Source organism: Urocitellus parryii, chromosome 5 (genome assembly GCF_045843805.1).
Source record: "Urocitellus parryii isolate mUroPar1 chromosome 5, mUroPar1.hap1, whole genome shotgun sequence".
NCBI lineage: Eukaryota > Metazoa > Chordata > Mammalia > Rodentia > Sciuridae > Urocitellus > Urocitellus parryii.
Window position 1 is genome coordinate 209,561,523 of NC_135535.1, and position 19,198 is coordinate 209,580,720.

Sequence of the window (19,198 nt, forward strand, 5' to 3'; positions counted from 1 at the left end):
CCAAGGTCAAGGTCGTGTTTCCTGGTCCAGGTGTGAATGTCCTGCAGAAGAAGTGACCAGTCTCAAGGGCGCTCATCTCTGGTCCAGGCTCCGGCCCCTCCAGGGCTGGCCCTTTCCCCCAGCTTGTGCTCCAGTGGGGACAGCACTTGAGCGGTGACACTGTTGCCTTCAGAGCCTATTGAGGTGAACAAAGGAGGGAGGCGCCCATGTGACACGCCCGTGTGACGTGGTGTTAAAGACAGAAGGGAAAGAGGCACAGACGGTGCCCCTTCTTGCCTTGTGTGCAGTGGCCTCTCCTTGCAGCTGCCAAGAGAGCCCTGTCCCTGGTCATTGACGGTCCCCTCCCCTGAGCCTCTGCCCAGCTCATGCCCTTGACAATGGCGGGGGCTTTCTTCCCTTGCCAGCACCAGTCTCTCCTGTGCCTTCTTGTGCCTGGCTCTCGGGGAATTGCCATAACCTCAGCCAGGGATGCTGCAGTCCTTCCTCCTGGAATGTGCATGGGGTTCTGGAGTGTCACCGAGACCCCTGGGGGCAGGTGGAAGTGACACCCAGCCACACAGAAGTGGGTTCTCCAGTCTCCCTCAGGCCTGAGCCCAGGAGCATCTGGGTCCAGGCACCCGGGGGTGGAGGCAGGAGGGCGTCCTGCTCTGTCACTGTCCAGCCTCTCCGCCCACCCTGGACTCCACCTGCACACTCAGACTGGGAACAGAGCCTGTCCTTTAATGCCAACGCGCTGTACCCCATTTTCTGGAGCATGTTGCTGGGTCTTCTCTTTCTGGCTCTAGTGTCCCAGTGATTAAAGGTGACTGCCCCAGGATAAAGGGACCAGGCTTGGGGCAAGGGGCCCAGCCCTGCCTCGTCCTAGAAGGTGGGCCCCTGGTCACTGCCTCAGCTCTGCCAAGAGCAGCCCTGCATAGAGGAGCTGGTGGCCCGAGTAGACCCCACTAGGTGGGGGACTCAGGGAACACGCCCACACTGACAGAGATCTGTGTGACCAGGAGGGGCCCACAGCATCCTGCGTGGGACTCCCATCCCTTCTTGGATACAGGTGCCCTTGGAGGGGTCAGCATGCCGAAAGCCCCGTGAGCCCAGGTGAACTTCAGGTAAATGCAGACGTGGGCAGAGGGGCCCTCAGCAGGAATGGCCAAATTTTACCCATTTCAGCATTTTTTCCTGTTGTAATAGGTAAAATTTCACTGTTATTCCATCATGTACTCAGTCCACGTCATTTGCTTTTGAGGATTGCTTTCACATTAGGGACAGTTAAAATCCCATCTAGAAGCTGCAGTGGGCAGGTCACAAGCCCAAGGGGGCAGCTCTGTCATTAGAGCTGATTCAACTGCTATGAGTGAGGCGTCCATCCCAAAGCCTGAGCCGACAGCCAGAGCTCAGTGTCCATTGAGAAGGGGACTCGGGCCACCGAAGCCCAGAGGAAGCAGGAAGGAAGGAAGAAGAGAGTGATTTTTAAAAGGACACATGGTCAATATTTACATCCCTTAGTATTCAGTGTGGCCAAACACATTCTCCAGGAACCTCAAACATCGTTGCTGGGAGAATAAGCTGAATTTCAACAACCTTCTCAAAACAATTGGGTAACAGAGATCAAATGTTTACAGCCCAGAGGAAACACATTCCACTCACGTGCATGAGCGTACACACACTCACACACACGACTACTTATCTATATGATCAGCCAAGTATTATTTAAAGTAACAAAAATTGGGAAGTATTACTTAATAAATTAAAATGCAGGATTTTTGAACTGACAATGAGTGGGGTAATATGAGCACATCAGAAGTGTTCTCTGAGAGTTTACACTAATGAAGAGGGAAGAGGGTGATATAGAGTATGAATTAGGTTCAACCCTGTGAAATCGACGGCTAAACAAGCCACTGCTCAGCTGTGTCAACCGCAGTTCCATATGGGTTATGCTGGAAGGTAAAAATCTTTTGTTTTGATTTTTCAAACTCTGTTTTCATCTTAATTTAGTTTTTCAGTGCTAGAGAAGGAATCCAGGGCTTAGTGCATGCAAGACCAGAGTTCTACCACCAACTTGTATTTCCAGCCCTTAAAAATCTATTTTTAGAGGAATAAAAAGTTTGAAGGAAGATAGACCCCATTGGTAGTAACAGTCACCTCTAAGGGTAGGATTTAGGTGGATTTTTTCCTTGATATTCTTTTCTTGATTGACCACTTTACTAGTGCAATGTCATTTGTGTATTTATGGCATGCAGCAAGGTGTCATTCACACTCTGAGTCTCTTTTCGTCACCGCCTCGTCTTATTAGCCATGTGTGAAGTGCCTGTGAGGCTCGGAGGAGCTGCCGGAGCTGCCGTAGGAGTGTGATCAGCTTCTCCGGCCTCGACTCAGGCGCAGAGCACACGGCACTGGAGCCACGGCCTCCTCTGCACAGCTCAGCCACTCCCCGTGAGGACGAGCGGGTGCCCTGGCCTGGTGCCTGCCGTAACTCTCACTGGCGGTGTGCTCACGTGCCCGGGGCAGGGAGGGCCCAGACATGACTGACAGCGGGGCACAGAGTTGGGAACCAGGCTGCCCAGGACCTGAGAAGGAGCCGCTGTCTTGCCTACACCAGCCTGGCACCACTCCCTGTGCTGGAAGGCCATCTCAGGGCAGCTACAGGCCACTAGGCCAGGCCAGGGTGGGCCTGTGAATTCCTTCCTCACTGTGACAGGACGTGGGCCCAGCCCCAGGGCTCTCATTCAAGCTGGCCAGGGTCATCCAGGGTCCCCAAGGCTGACCCCACTGCTGGAAAGCTGGCCAACGGTGGCTCACAGAGGGACATGAGAGGACTCTGGGACACTCTGAGACCAAGTCGGGCTCTAGGGTCTCTAAGGGCCTTCGTTCTCCTGGTCCCTGCCGAGGAACTGCCTACTTCCAAAGGAGGCTGCAAATGAAAACGTTCCCAAGGCAAATGTCCTGCTGGACTCCCTGGACAGGCCGTTAAAACTTGCTGCTCAGTCAGATGTGCTCCTTGATAGACCAAGTTTTAAGAGAAAGCTCCATTGCGATTTGTACCAAAATAGAAACAGAGCCTACTAACCTCGAGGAGCCACCACGGACCTGGGGCAGGGGCAGTAACCAGAGCCCCTGCCCAGGAGGCCCAGGGAATAGCTCCAGCTCTGCCCTTGGTTAACCACTAAGAAACCACGGGGCCTGGCCTCATCATTCCATGAGCGCAGGAGCCTCTGAGCTGAAGTATTGAGCAAAGGCAATAAAAGTCTTATTAATCACTTAGCCATGAAAAAAGTGACCTTTTAGGCCTCATTCTTTAAGCAACTACAACTCTTACAAGGCTCAGCTCTAGAATTCTCATGAGCAGGAGCAACTTAAGAAATCTGCCGGCATAGTTTATAAAGTCCCAAATCGTAAATGGTGGCAGTGCTTTATGGCATGGGCTGTAAATCGGACTGGTCTTTCTATCTGAGTGAGCGTGGGCTCCCGAACACCCTGCAGGACGGGGCACAGCTCCTGCCTCTCCCAGGAAAACGCAGCACGGCACTTCCTTTCCCTCGTGCCTATTTTCACTTAAGAATCTCAGAATCAGAGACTGAAATCAGCTGCTTAGGTCAAAATGCAGGTCAAAAATGCACTGCAGCTGGGCACAGTGGTGCAGGCCTGTAATCCCAGTGGCTCAGGAGGCTGAGGCAGGAGGATCGAGAGTTCAAAGCCAGCCTTAGCAACTTCGCGAGGCGCTAAGCAACTCAATGAGAACCTGTCTCTAAATTAAATACAAAAGTATGGCTGGGGATGTGCTCAGTGGTTGAGTGCTCCTAAGTTCAATCCTGGGTACCAAAAAAAAAAAAAAAAAGGAGGAAAGAGAAAAAAGAGTGCACTGCAGAGTCATTTGTGAAATCCCTCAGCAAGGCCCTTTGGACAAACTCAAGAGCCTGTGTGAACCCAGCCCTCCAGCCTCCCGGCCCCTGGTTGTGTAACACTCTGTTGGTAAATTGGGTTTGCTGGTGTCCAAACCAAAGAGATGGGAACACTTGACTGTAAGATGAAGTGAAGTGTGTTGCTCCTATTTCTCACAGTTCATAAGGCCAACGTGTCCCAGGGAGGGAGATTCCTTCTCCTTCCAGGTCATGCCCTTGGACCAGCCTGGCTAGGGCCACTCAGAAACACGGGTTAGGGGTACTTCTGCAACGTCCCCGCAGTGGGAGACAGGGTGGGCGTAAGGGCAAGAGGCTCTGGGCGGGTCTGACAGCCAGCCACAGCCCCGAGGGCTCACAGGAGCATCCAGTCTCCTGCAGGCCCAGGACCCACAGCTCTGGGCAGAGGGTGGGGTGCGTCCCGTTCACAGGGTGCTTCCGGGACCCTGTGCTTCAGCTGCTCTGTGGGAACAGGAGTGCAATGAAGCAAGCAGCAGCCCTTGTGGAAGGCTGAAAAGCTCCCCAGGGCTCGTTAGAGACCACTGCGGTGCCTGTCCAGGAGTGAGGAAGGGGACACCAGGCCCACCTGGAGCACACACTGGGATTCCTCTACCCTCCAGGAGCATGGCCTGGCAAAGGGACGGGTACTGGGGCAGGGACAGGACCCCACATGGCAGGTCATCAGCAGCTGAGGGAGGGCCTCCCAGAGAAGGGACCCTGAGACAGATTTGTGTGACAGCTGCAGCCTGGATCCCCTTTCCAGAACCGACATGGGTTTTGTTTTGTTTTTATTCAAGGGCACTTGTGGCCCACCTCCTTTCTCCAGCTCCTGATGCCAAGGCCTGCACCTTCCCGTCAGGGGCATGGCTGCATGGAGATGCACACCTTGGCATCCACAGTGCCAGGGAGAGGGCCCAGGCAGCGGGTGGGAGGCCTTCCTTCCTGCGGAATCCGGAAAGGCTGGAGCCTCCGGGCTCTTTGGGTCTCAGGTGGGGTGAGCGTTCAGACTGGGCTGCCCCCGGGGGGTCCAGAGCAGTTCTTCCCAGCGCCCTGCACCAGGCTCCAGCTGCACCTGCTGCCGAGGGCCCAGGCAGGAAGCAGCCTGGGGGCGTGTGGACCGTGGAGGGAATTTGCCTTGCATTCAGGAGGCCATTCCAGTGCTCATTATAATTATCTTCACTCGAAGGTTCCACTGCTACCTTCTGTGTTCAGCCTCATTTTCTAAGGAAATCCAACTGGGTTACAATATTGTATCTGGCTCATTTTATACCCAAAAGCCAAGGCAAGAAATTAAAAGTTGTTGGAAAGAGATTCTAATATAACCCCCTCCATTCAAAATGAGATTCAGAAATTGGCTGCAATTAGGATATTCTAATTTTATTCACAAATAGTCATATTAATCCGAAGGCGTGGGAGTCCCTGGTGGGTAAGGTACCCCCAGGGGGACATCCCTGTGGTGGGGCACCAGGGCCTGGCCCGGCTACAGCAGCAATTTCCCTCACAAGGGCAGGAGCCTCCTTCTGTCTTCCTGGGGACCTGTTCCTACAGGGGTCTCTCCGCCTGGCCCTGTGGGGGTTTCGCATGGGGGCACCCCACACCTCATGGCTGCCTCTTTTCTCCTTTAAGACAAGAAGCAGGGGCCTTTCTCCATGTCAGTTTTCCCCAGTCTTCTCCAATGATTTAGTACCCAAGTGCCACTCTGCTCAGTCATGGGCTCTGCAAGGACAAGGTCCCTGGCTGCTGTCCCTGAGGAGCCTCCCAGGCTGAGGCCCCGCACCCGCCCTGCAGGTCCTTACCCCTCTCTCCAGGAGCATGTCTCGGAAGTGGGTGGCGCGCTCCTCCAGGGGCAGCAGAATCTGGGGGGGCGGTGTCCGTGTGCCTCTGTCCTCTGGCTGTGGCTCCTCAGGCCCGGGACTCTCGCAGCCTTCAGTCCTTCAGGGAAACAAGAGCAAAAACTGACACAGGCCCTGGGAGGCCCAGCCAGTTTTCACGGCAGCTTTAAGACTTCTCTGAAACAAAGAATCTTTGGAAACTCTTTCCATAAAGCCTGGTGCAGGCAACGGGTGAGTGGGGATCTCTGCCCTTGGCTGAAGACTGCTTGGCTGCTCTGGGCAGGAGATGGAGACTGAAGCCCAGCCCAGGGCACCAGTCGGGGATGGTGGGCACGAGCTAGTGGAGCTGCAGGAGCTGCCGACAGGGTGCCTGTGGGTGAGACCCTCACTTCAGGTCCCTGTGACGGCCACCTGCACAGGACAGAGGCTGAGGTGCCCATGTCACTGCACAGATGCTCTCAACCACGGGGGAGGGGAGACCTGCCACTCACCACCGGTTCCCTTCTTTACTGAACAGATGAGTGAAAGAGTTTCTGGAACAGAAGTCTCTGCCCTGAGATGGACCAAAAGGGAGACTTAGTGACAAGGAGGGAGGCTGGGCGTTGCCGGGTCCCTGGTGAAGTCCCCAGCAGAGAGGGGTGGCTGCAGCCAAGGCCCCGGAGGCTGGCTGCCACGGGGGCCTATCTCACCAGGCAAGGAGCTCACCACAGCTTCCCCAGGCTCTCACAGGGGGGACCTCCTTGTCCTGGAAGGAAGGGAGACACCCACCCTGCACAAGCAGGTGCTGCCTCAGCGCTACTGGCCCTTGGCAGACCTCTGCAGGGCTCTGTGCCTTATGCTAGAAGGATCTGCCAGCTCCTTCCAGAAAACCTTGCTGAGTGGGAGAAAACGGTGGGCAAAGTGCAGACACTGCTCCCTTCAGGCTGGGCTTCCCCTCCTCCCCAGCCTGGCCCAGCCTGGGAGCAGCTTCTGACCACCCGCCATCCCAGTCCTCGTGGCTGCGGCCTGCACCTGCCTGTCACAGAGGCTCGGCCCACACTGGCTTCCGGCACAGCCTCACGGCAGCCACTCTGACCCTGGCAGGGCCTCTGTGCAGCATGACCCTGCTGCACACCTGTCCATGCCCAGCCCCCGGCAGCCACTGTTCGAAGCAGCAGGTGTGGAGGCTCCCTGGACAGCTCCAGCCACAGGCCACCGCTCTGATCCTGGGCTGGGGACAAGGCTTCTCTCCTGGACCACACCCCACTCAGCTCCTGTGCTTTCCAGTAGTCTGGAATCTGGCCTCCACGTGCTCTGCACTGTGCAATCTGAGTGCAAGTGGACAACATCCGATCCCGCTGTCCCTCAGGGTCCTCCCCACCTGACATGTTTCAGGCCTGGTTTCCTAATGTTCGATGGTTCCCGATGAGGTTCCTTGATGCGTTTTCAAGTCCTCCATTACCCGGGTGGATGTGCACTGATGCACCCAGGGGCTGTATGGACACTCGGTCCTGCCTTCAGCAGCTATCCTGCTGTTAGCTTTGCCAGACCCCGCCCACCACTGACGCATCTTCTTGGTCGTTTTCTGTCCATGACCTCCACCCTCCTCCCTGGCTCTAATTTCCTGCTGCTCCTGCTGATTTGGAACTGATCCCTGTTCTGTGCTGGGATCTCCCCCATCGTGACAGCCCTGAGTGCAGCGTCTTCACCACTTCACTGCCTGGCTCTGGTTTTCTCTGACATTCATACAGCGCTGTCAGTGGGGAATCTGCTCTGGGAAGACGGGGCCATGTCTGCAGACAGCTGAGGAACGCCCTGGCATCTAGAAGGAGATGACGTTAACCACCCTGCGATGCACAGAGCAGTCCCCATCATGAGATGAGGTGGCCCAGGTAGGCCTCCTCCAGGCCATGGGCATCAGGTGGAGCCTGCACCACTTCCTCCTGGGATGCAGGACAGGGACACATGGTCATTCAGCTGCCAGGCCAGGCTGATCCAGGCTGCCCAGCCTGCCAAGTGTGCTTCTTCCCTGCACCGACTGACCCAGGTACTTAGAGAATGTGTTTGCTGAGAATGCCCAGCTCTGTCCAGCAAGGGGTCTCCACACACGAGGGCTGTCATACCAACTACTGGTTTGTCCTATCAAACCAAAGTGAGTGTACAGGGAGACAGAGGGTTGCTGGCCCATTGGGGATTTTATTTATAGACCCAGTGCTCACATCCTGCGCTGCTTCTGCAATGATATGGAATTTTGAAATAGAAATTTCCAGCATTTGCGATTGTACTACACTCCAAGAGGGTATAATTAGGATTTCTTTGTAATAAATTTTCATTAGTTAAAAACAGAAGAGTGGAAACAAGGCTCATATTGTTGTAATTTGAAATAAGATTAAGAGGAGCATTGTGAGTGCAAAAATGATCGCACATTATCACTTGTTCAACAAAATACTCTGTGTGGAACCACGGGACGCGTCCAGAGTGACCAGCCACCAGCTCCATTAGAAGAGGTCAGAGGCCAATGCAAATGAGCGGAACATAGTTTTTATATTCCTGGGACTGCATGATTCTTGTACATTTAGCCAAAAGTAAGTTCTGACACTTTTTGTTGGAAGTAAAGCTGGGTGGGCCCCGAGCGTCACGGAGGGTGAGAGGCGCTGGGCACAGGACTGGCTCCCTGACAGCCCCACTAGGACTGGCTGACCCTGGGGGAGGTCTGACTGCAGCACGGGAATGACGGTCAGGATGTCACACCCTGCTTAGGGGAACGCTCTGCACCCAGGGTTGGCCTGGGCTGACCTTCCACCCTGTAGGTGTTCCCCAAATCTGGGCACCACACCCCGGGGGTTTCTCGCTCCAGAGCCACACTTTCCTTGCCCTCTTTCCCACACTCAGGGTGGACACCATGGTGATGGTTTCCACCCAGATGGAGGGTCTGTTCCTCCCGACTCTGTCCCTCAGCCCCCGTGTGCACACCACTGACACAGGCATCTCCCCTGAACCCTTACCCCGGCCTCTTCCCCTGGATTCTTCTGCAGAGTGTCCTGGGGCCATATAGTTGACCTGGTAAAGAGACGACAGCGCCACCAGCCACCCCTGCAGACCCAAGCCACAGCTTTTGTCACTCAGCGTTCCCTGCAAGTGCGTGGCATCCATCTGTGCTGTGCTGGGCACAAGGACGGTTTGGCCAAACCAGGGGTGCCCTGCCCCCGGAGTGCAGTCTGGTGGGCCTGGACTGAACCGTGGCGTGCCATAGCAAATAGCCACCACCAAGAGCCAGGGCTGAAGTCCCCATGTTCAGGGGCCGGGTGCAAGGGTTTCTAATGTGGCATTAGGTTGGCATTCCCGCCAGCACTACCATTCGACAGGCTTTGCAGGAATTGAGGGCGTTTGAGTTGCCCCAGAGGCATGTGAGGAAAAGTCTGCCTCGGGCTGAGTCTGCGACAGAACAGCTGGGATGCCACCGTCTTGTGCAGAGAGCCCTGCCTCTGGGGAGAGGTCTGCAGAGGTCCCCATGAGCCCATTCCCCAGGGCTCCTGAGCCTCGTGGGGAGGCTTACTCACAGCACAACCTGGGCCTGACTATGGCCACTCTCTGGACTTATTCACAGTAAAATTCATGGTCAGACAATAGGATCTGAAGCGCCTCGCTGCACCACGGCTCTGACCAGGTGTGAGCCTGTTAAGTTCACCCTGTAGAAGTGTTCCCACGTCTTGGCTCTCCACGCACTCAGCTCTGCCTCCCGACCTTTGCAGTTTGGATAAATGTGATAGATGGGCCTCTTGAATCTTCTTCCAACTTGTTCTTAAAAGTGTTCAGCAGGAAATGCCAAAGAGAGACGCCTCCAGCAGGTCCCACCACAGTGGCCCCAAGGTGCCCTGGGACGCAAGGCTCCTTGCGGCTGAGACCCTGGAGCTGAGGTCTGCCGACGTCTTCTCAGACACGTTTCAGGCCTGGTTGGTTCCTGATGAAACTCCTTGATGAGTTTTCAAGTCCTCCATTACCTGGGTGGATGTGCACTGATGGCTGCTGCCCATGGCAAGGACAGCACCCCGTGAAGAGCCGGTGCATGCGCCAGCCCAGGTGATGCCTCTGCTGGGTGCAAGGGACGCGATTTTCTGTCACTGCACTTGTTTCTTTGACCTGCTGATGCTGTAAGGTCAATGCAAGGCCACACAGGACAGTGCCTGGCCATCCTGTTTGTGCTTTGACTTCTGAGGTAGCAACAAGGCTGAATCTTGGGGCCCTGTGATCAGACTGTGAGCTGTGGAAGTCCATCTGCGACTGATTAGTGTCCTAGTCATTCATTTTGCTATTCCTTCCTCCCCTGCTTCAACCCAGAGGTTTTGGAGTGACGCAGTTTAACTTAGAAAAGTTCTTTTCTCTTGGACAAGAGAATGGGGTGCCCACCAGGGTTGTCACTGAGTGTCTTCTGTGGTCCAGGTGGAGGTGCTGGGCCAAAAGCTAGGAGCCCCGGGTTTTCTGGGTGTGAGGCACAGGATGGGACCCTTCCAGCCCAGTCCAGGGGGCACGGTCACCTTCCCACACTCCAGCGGCCACCCAGCCTCAGGGTTTCCTTGGGAACGTGCCTACAGCCCCAGTGGCTCTGCTGCATGCCCCTGCTCACCTCAGCTCCTCGGGGCCTCCCTTCCGTGTATGGCACCCTTGCATGGTCATAGGGCCAGGGTGCCCAGTGGTCCAGGCCACGAGCACCCAGCCTGTGACTCCTCGTCTGGGTTTTCCCAACACAGCCCTGGCAGAAGGACCACAGGCTCCTTCCTGTCCTCATCCTCACCCATCCACATGACCCTCCTCCCCCAGCTCTGGGCATCTCTGTGCCTTTGTCATGAGGATCTCTCTTCCCAGGTGCTCTTCCTGCCCCTGTCCACCCACAAGCCCTGGCTCAGCTTGTAGCTGGCCACCTGCCTGTCTCCCCCGGGGGTGGCGCCTCCCTTCCAGTGGCTGAGCCATCCTTTCCCCTGAGCTCCCAGGGCACGGCCTTCCTGCAGCCGGGTGTCACTCAGGTTTCCCGTAAAGAGATTCTCCCCTGTCCACCTCCTGTAACGCAGGGCCAGATCCCCGAGGGCAACAAAGTGCTTGTTTGGTTGCCATCAACAGCTCTAGGCTTTGTCTTTGGTGCCCAACAAGCCGTGACAGGTGCTTGTTGGATTAGATTTTGTGGTTTGTTTGTTTCTTGTAACTTCCACAGAGACATTTTAGACACCGCTGAGCTCCAGGTCCCAAGTGTTGTCACATTTAGGTAAGTGACATGTGACTCCTGAGTTCTCTGACACCCACTGCTTCCCACCATGCAGGAGCTGAGAGCAAGACTGTGGACTCACACAGGGCTGGAAGCCCTAACAGGTCTCCTGAGGGCGAGTGCACTGACCTCTCCCACACCCACCTTCTGCACCCCCATGGTGGCACAACAACAAGGAAGGATCTGCTCTGAAGGGATGGGAGAGGAGGCCGACTGCGGGGAAGTAATGGAGAACTCCAGCTCTCCAGCCCACAGGCCTGCCCTTCCCACGGAGACGCTGTGATCTCACACAAGGCTTCTCATTTCACTGACTGTCCAGCTACTTTTCATCTAGAAAGTTGAAATACTAATGGTACCTACCACTTAGGACTTGTTTGTAAAAATTAAATGAAATAAGGACACCTGAAAACTGTTTGCAATTTTTGGCAAACATACTGAACTGAGATATTGCATTTAATTTATTTAGCAGGAGGCTGGTCTGTAAGTAGCACTGCTGAGGGTGGTGGTGCTGAGGCCAGGTGACGACAATGAGGCCAGGGGCGGAGGTGGAGGTGATGATGGTGTTGATGCTGCTGCTCTGGCAGTGGTGGGGATGATGGTAACATGGTGATGATGGTGGTGGTGATGTTGGTGGTGGAGGTGGTGAGATTGTGGTGATGATGCTGCTGGGGGTGGTGGAGGTGATGATGGTGTTGATGCTGCTGCTGTGGCGGTGGTGGGAATGATGGTAACATGGTGATGATGGTGGTAGTGATGTTGGTGGTGGAGGTGGTGAGATTGTGGTGATGATGCTGCTGGGGGTGGTGGAGGTGATGATGGTGTTGATGCTGCTGCTCTGGCAGTGGTGGGGATGATGGTAACATGGTGATGATGGTGGTAGTGATGTTGGTGGTGGAGGTGGTGAGATTGTGGTGATGATGGTGTTGATGCTGCTGCTCTGGTGGTGGTGGGGATGATGGTAACATGGTGATGATGGTGGTAGTGATGTTGGTGGTGGAGGTGGTGAGATTGTGGTGATACTGCTGCTGGTGGTGGTGGAGGTGTGATGCCATGGTGGAGATGGTGACAGAGATGCTGCTGCTGATTCTTCACCCTCGTTGTCTCTGGAGGCTTCTGACCATCCATACTAGCTCCTCCCAGGCTGGGCTCCAGCCCTCTGTTCATCTGGGGGACATCTAATCTTTTATTTGATTTAATGGATGCCTTCCAGCAAATAGGTCTGGGAATTCATCATCGAAACAGCACCCTCCTGTGACTCTGGTGTTATATCTGGTGTTAGACATAATACACAATTCTACAGGAATCAAAGTTTCTATGAATCTTTTTGCCACGGGGCCTCAGACATCCTACCATGTGTTATAAAAAAATGATCTTAAGATGCCACACACTCTGAAAGATCTGCGTTCTCTGGTTCTCGGCTCAACACTGTGGTGCAGAAGCATGTGTCTGGCAGCTATAAACAGGTTGTCACACCAGTCAGGGACACTGGGACCCTGAGCAGCCGTGGAGCACAGGCGTGTCAGCCCTCCCACACTGTCCTGCTCAGGTGGGGTCTAAAGCCAAGGACTGCACCAGGCCAGATGCCTCCCAGGTTGGATCATGCCTTGGGCAAGACCTGACTGTGGGGCCTTGGCACGGGCTCCAAGAGGAGATGGTGCAAAGAGTCCTCTGAGCTCGGCAGGAATGGCCATCCCCTGACCATACTCAGAGGCAAGGCTGCCCGTGTACAGGCTGCGGGGAGCAGGGACTCCAGCCACCCAGAGGAGTAGGCCTGGGCTGAGCCTCGATTGGTGCCAGGTGCTTGTCCCCTGGCCTCAGCCTCACAGTGGCCTACCCTGCTCAACTGACTGAGGGCCATCCACCACCCCCTGCTCTCCCCACCCACTGTAGCTCTGCCCTGATCCCTGCCCCTGGACCTCGATAGGGGTGGTCCTCTGGCACTGAAAGCACTTGCCAAGATGGCCCTCAGTGGTCACCAAACCCCTTCTCAGCTCTGCCAGGTCAGGCAGGCCCTTGTGGGTGGATGACTCCCCATGCGTCATTGGTCATCCTCATCCCTCCCTCTGCCTCGTTCCCCACATGCTGATGGAAGCTAAGATGTGCCACGGGCCACGCTAGGCAGAGGGCATAGAATGGGGGCACCACCACGGTCAGGAGCCACTGCTGTCCTGGGCTCTGCGGCCCAGCTAGCAAAGGCTCTGGAGGCTCTTGTCACTTCACCTGCTCTCAGGGTGCCCTGGCGTGACGCTCGGTGCTCTGCTACTGGTGGCAGGTGGCCCCTTTCAGACTGGGTAGAATCCAGCGAGCAGGGAGCCCGCCCCGTGCTCCCTGAGCCACGAGGAGAGGTCAGCTCTGGTGCTCTTGGGGCAGTGGCCTGGCTCCAGCACCTGCTTCACAGCGTGTCTCTTCCAGGAGCTGGTCTACCTTGCTTCAGGGCTTGGCTTGGCCAATCTGGAGGGTTTGCCCAGGAGTTGGGAGGTCTTCCAGCGCTGCATAGGGACGTATTTTTGCACCTGTGACCCCTGCAGCTCCTCACCTGGGAACACACAGTGGTGGATCCAGGGAGCTATCTCCTGTCATCTGCCACCTACCCACAGCACAGGGATGTGGGCTGGCCGCCAGCCTTCTTCTTCTGCAAGGGTTCCAGAGCATGCTCAGAACACCACAGCCCTCAGCCCAGGGTGAGTCTTGGCCAGGGGGAGTGGGAGCTGCCTCTGGCTTGAGCGTCTGGGGCAGGGCTGACAGCAGCTGATTGATCACTTAAAACAAAGCCAGCGACTGCAGCAGCAGCAGCAGCAGCAAGCACACTTTCCTGCCTGAGCTGCTGTTTTCAGGGACTCCTGGAGAAAAGAGATTAGCGCAGTCACGTACATCTCAGGACACAGGCCTCTGGGAATTCTAAAACTCAACAACAAAACTTGTGACAGTAAGTGAAGCCAAGGCCGAGGGAAGGGTCCCATCTCCCCAGACCCACACACAAAAACAGATGGCGCTGTAAGATGGACAGGACAAAAGGCCCCTGGAGGACATCTGCACAAACTGAGGACTGAGGGAGGCGTCCCCAAGAACTCGGACTGTGAGCAGGTGCAGCCAGACCACAGGCCACCAGGGACCAGCCGGCGCTGGCAACCACCAAGGAGCTGGAGAGGGCAGGGGCACCTCCCGTGGCCCCAAGCACAGGGAGCCTGCAGCGTGGGTAGGTGGAGTCCCCAGGTTACAGGTAGCCCTTGGGCCTCCGCCACGGAACAGCTCATCGGGGTGCCTTCCGGGATCCAAACTGCAGGGCAGCCAGGGGGGCCAGGGAGGATGAAGCATGGGATCTGGGCCCATGAGCGCTCCCTTCAGGTGATAACTGGCACTACAGAGAAACTGGGGTGAGCACAACCTGAATTACACAGAAATGACCAGGCCAGGTGAGCCTGTGCAGCAGAGAGGACCTAGATCCAGACAGCACCTCGCCCCAGGCCCAGGGGCTGTGCAGAGCCAAGAATCCAGGAGCACCCTGCCAGGCCCCTGCCTCATCAGCATCTCACTTCAGCACGGGTCAGCAGGACCGCGGTCCAACACCACCCACAACCCTGCTGAGCTTAAGGAGACCAGGGGACACAGGGCTGTGTCCACGGCAGTGGCCTCAAGGCAAAAAGACGTGATGAAGTCTGGTGGAAATTTAACTGTTTGAGAATGAGCTAAATCTTAAAACAAATGACAAATGACATAAAATAAGAGCATATACAGAACAGAAAAACTGAGAGAGAAAAAGATATTAGATACAAACAAGTATTAGAGAGGAAAATAAAGGTGTGAGAAAATCCAGGAAATAATTAGAACAAAAGGGACGAATAAGAAATGAAAGTGAAGCAAGAGGAGCAAGAGGGAGTGAATGTCACGGTGCCCCTGGAGAGGAGGAACAGGGCTACAAGGACGCAGGAAGGGACATGTGACCAGGGGCACAGAGAGTGGAGCCACAGGAGGGAAGAGCCAGGCGGCCTGGAATCCCACAGGAGAGGAGCGGCCACCCGGGAGCAGAGCAGTGGACAACACCCTCACAACTGTCCTCCTATCAGGAGACACCCGCTACACTATGACAAGGAAGACATCGCTCCTGTGCCTTGGCCATCCACCACCAAGAGTGGCACGTGGTCCGTTACTGTCTTTTAAAACAGCAGATGACAGCTGACCGCGGGGGTGGTGAGGGAGAGCTGGGGACTACCGTGGCCACGCAGCACCCTGTGGAGTCTGTGGACGGTCACCGCCCCAGGAGGCTCGGGAGCCAGTACCCTGCTCTTAAGTCGATGGCACAGGGAGAGTTGAACATGTGTCCCGTGTTCTGCTCAAGCCACCACCAGGGGAAGCAGACAGTCTGCGGGGAGAAGTCTCTGTGGAAGTGTTCATGCTCCTCTGCGTCAATGAAATGGAGATCGGAGAGGTTCCAGTTAGCAGCCCCTAAGGAAATAATGGATCAGACAAGTCACCTGCTCACAACACAAAAAGACAGATGGCCAAGAGGCGACAGGCAGGATGGAGGGAACGCCGCACCACTGCCAAGCGTCCCCGCCAAAACAAGAGCCAAGCCTTGTTTACCAGGGAGGAAAAACAAACAGGGACCCAAGAACACGGTGAGCAAACCAGAGACAGGGACAAGCTCCAAACTGGAAAAACTCCACAGGAGAAGAAACCACTTGTTATAGAACAAATGAAGAAACGCGTGGATGGAGGGGAGGGGCTCCTCTGGGAGGAAAATCTGCAGAGGGCAGCCACGGACCTCATGTGGAAACCGGCTTGAGATACAGAATCCAGAGAAACGGAGCCATCCAGGAAATGGGAGCAAGGGGCACATCTGAGAATGTTGAGAATCACTGGTTTTTACCACACTTATGTTTTTCAATCCTTATATTTCAGTCATTATCCTAAAATATTTACAAGTAGTACTCACATGATTTCTGCGATTGGGGGACAGGTGGACAGCACCTGCCTTTCCAGTGGTTGAGGCTGAGAGGTGGGCGGGAGAGGGAAGCACACGGCTCCAGGTTCCCAGTGAACTCTCCCTTAATAAACACTCAAAGATAGGCAAAGCGACCACTGCTCCTTCGTTGGCCACCCATTCCCTTGTAGTCACGTTGGGCCCTTTTCTGCAGCGTCTGCTAGATGTGTGCCGAGTCCTCGTCCCCAGCTTAAGTCCCGCTTGCTGACTTCGGGTCTCCCCTCTCAGAAATGCTAAGGTTCAGGGTCCTTTTTTGCAAAGAGAATAAGCACCCGGGAATATCTTCCACATTTCAGCCTAAAGAGACACATCGAACCTCCTGACAAATGGCTGCTTCCACTCAGTCTTCCCACAGATCAAAGGAAGGCCCCATACAACATGCCCTGATGGCATATGGCCAGGCTCCATACCGCATAGACAACCACAGGTTTCTTTACAGAACTGACTTAACTACCCAGGATGACCTAAGAGGCAAGTGGAGCTTCATGATTTTCTCCATGCACGTTAAGGACCAGGAAGACCTGGGCACCCTCCTATCATGTATCCCGATCTTAGTGCGGGGGTCCCCAGAGAATTCAACCAGACCCCTGTGCAAAGATGGGGATACAAGTAACTCTGCCTTTATCCAGCCACAAGTTAAAGACATAAGTTTATAACGATCTTCATTTAGAGTGCACTTACTTTATAGGATTATCAAACGTTCCCACTTTCTCAATAGTTAATTTTCCTGGGATTCCAGATATCAAGGACACAGGAGGAGAGGGGCTCCTTCTCACTATGAGAACAGAGGCCTGGTGTGCTGGCCTCCTGCCTGCTGGACACACTGGCTGACCTCTGTTCACCTCTGCCTCCACAGCAGGGGTCTGGCTGTACAGGAGCGTCTCCTCCCACAGTGAACTGGGTAGGTGTGGGCGTGGCTCCAAGACCGTCCAGGGTGGTGGCAAGTCTCCAGACTTGGCCTTGCCTAGCAAGGACTGAAAGCTGCCGTCAAGTTCTTACATTTGCCCTTTAGATGCGACGTGCTTCTTCTGCTCTGAAAGGACCCACCTGCCCCAGGTCACATGCAGGTGAAGGGCAGAACACAGGGAGCTCCATCACAGTCACACAGCTCCTTAGAGGACATCTCAAGGTCATGCCTGGGCATGGGGGGGGGGATCCTGGTGGGAATTGCCTCTTGAGGGTGGCCTAGGTCCCAGCTCCTTCCAGAGGAGGAGCTGCAGGTGTCCTGTGGCCACTAGTTTTCCTGAGAGTAGGGCCATGGAGAGGGAAGTGGAGAGTTTAGGGACATGGGCACAAGGGGCACATGAAGCCATCCCAGGGCCTCAAATCTTCAGCCAGAACTGAGTACAGCCTCAGGAGAGCACCAGTGTGACACCCGTGCCATAGTAAGTCCCCTGGCCACGCACGTCCAAAGCCGTCGATTGACCTTCCCAAACCCCTCACACCACCATAGTAAACAGTAGGCCAAGCCCAGAGGTTTCCTTGGGCCTCCTGTAGTGCAAGAAATCCACACCAAATGCCATGAAAATGGAAGAGCACTTCAAAGTCATTGGGCCAATGATAACTGAGGACACAACAGAGCCATTCAGCTCTCCAGTGCTGCGAAAAGCCGTCAGCAGAGCAGAAATCCAGCTCCTGAGGCCACCCTGCCTCCAGGAGGGGGCTAGGAGACACGCACATCCTGGGAATTCTCCAGGGTGTCTGTGCATGCTTTCATTCTGGTTTTTTAAACACATGACATATTTTAGCTGAATCCCTAAGACAATCCGACTATTTAAAAAAAACCCCAACTCCTTAAAATAAACTCGAGAAGCAGATACAAGATATGAAGATGTGCACATCAGAACCTCCAGGACCTCCCGGCACCCGCAGAAAGGGGACCAGCAACAATCAGCCACCTTTCTGGTGGCAGGGAGGGGGGTGGCCCTGCCATGAGCACATCTGCCCAGCAGTGAGCAGGCGCTTTCCCTAATGGCCCTGGCCAGGGAGTCGACAGCTTGTCATTGTGACACTCTCCTCTCCAAGGGAAGTTTAGGAAAAGTACCATTTGGGCCTCAATTACTGGCCCAATCCACTCTGCTCATTTGCATATGAATGCCCTGAACATGCCTAGGTTGTGCCAGGGTTCCTAGGAAACCAGGGGCAGACATTACTTCCAGAGCCCTCTCCTCAGTTTTACTCCTTTTTTCCCCTCAAATATCATAAAATAGCTGCTGAATAGTCCCACCTTGAAGGAGGATTTTAAGTGCTTTTTGATGAGGAAAATTCTATTATTTATACCTAAAGGGCCAAACAGACTGATTCCAGCAGACTCCACAGCCATGTTCCTTGATGGACAGGTCAGATTGCCCAACACGAAACACAACCAACGCCTTTCAGACTCAGCGTGCGTGTGCACAGACAGCAGGGCTGGCTTGGCTAATGTCCACAGTGTGGCCCTGGGGCCAAGAGGCAATCCCCCCCCCCGCTTCCTGGACCTTTGCCATCATCAGAGACCCCATGTGTCCACTACCGGTGGCCACCCAACTTTGACCCCTAGAAGCAGCCTTCTAAGGAGATTTGGGGCAGCAGGAAAATAGGCCCTGAGGTGGGCAGAAGGCCCACCCTGGGGCCGTGTGGAACTGGTCTCTGCTGCATGGCTGCCCTGGTATCCTCCCAACCGCAGTTGCTGGCTCCAGGTGCTGAAGGTGAGGCAGCAGGAGTCCAGGGAGAAGAGGAGGTTCCCACCTCCTGCCAGACCCCTCCTGGAGTTGGGGAGGACTGTGCTTATCTTGCCCTTCTTTGTTCTAGAAAGTTCTGTGGTGTCTGCTTATCACAGAATGCAGGTCTTGTTCCTGTCTAACCTGGGGTACCCTCGAGTACCCTGAACCCCCACTTGTCAGAACAGCGGCACTTGGTCACATCAGTGTCCTTCATCCTCTACTGGAACACCCCAGGAGGAAGGGCCGAGGAGGTGGGAAAGGCACGGAGAGCACCCCTGCTTCCTTGGCTAGGACGAGTGTTGGTCACAGCAAAGGCCAAGAGAAGGAAGCGCCACAGGGCCACGCTCGGCCACCGCCTCAGGATCCGCGCTGCAGGCCTGGGCGGTGGTTCTCATGAAGGGGCGGGTAGAGGAACAGTGCTCGTGTGGACGCGTCCACTGCAGGAGACCAGGCTCCACGGCCACCGATGACCAAGCTCAGGAAGCAGCCTAGGAGGGCGCACCAGGCACCTTCTGGAGTCGCCAGGATGGGCTGCGGGCCACGGCCGCCCCCCTCTG

At 55.3% G+C, this 19,198-nt stretch overlaps 1 protein-coding gene across 1 annotated transcript in view; it reads right to left on the reverse strand.

Annotated features, from left to right (window-relative positions):
• Tcerg1l (transcription elongation regulator 1 like) overlaps positions 1-19,198 on the reverse strand; it is a 172,109-nt gene that overhangs the window by 11,035 nt on the left and 141,876 nt on the right. Inside the window, exon 9 of the mRNA XM_026410296.2 lies at positions 5,687-5,822. Coding sequence (XP_026266081.2) covers positions 5,687-5,822 — 136 coding nt within the window. The remainder of the gene's footprint in view (positions 1-5,686; positions 5,823-19,198) is intronic.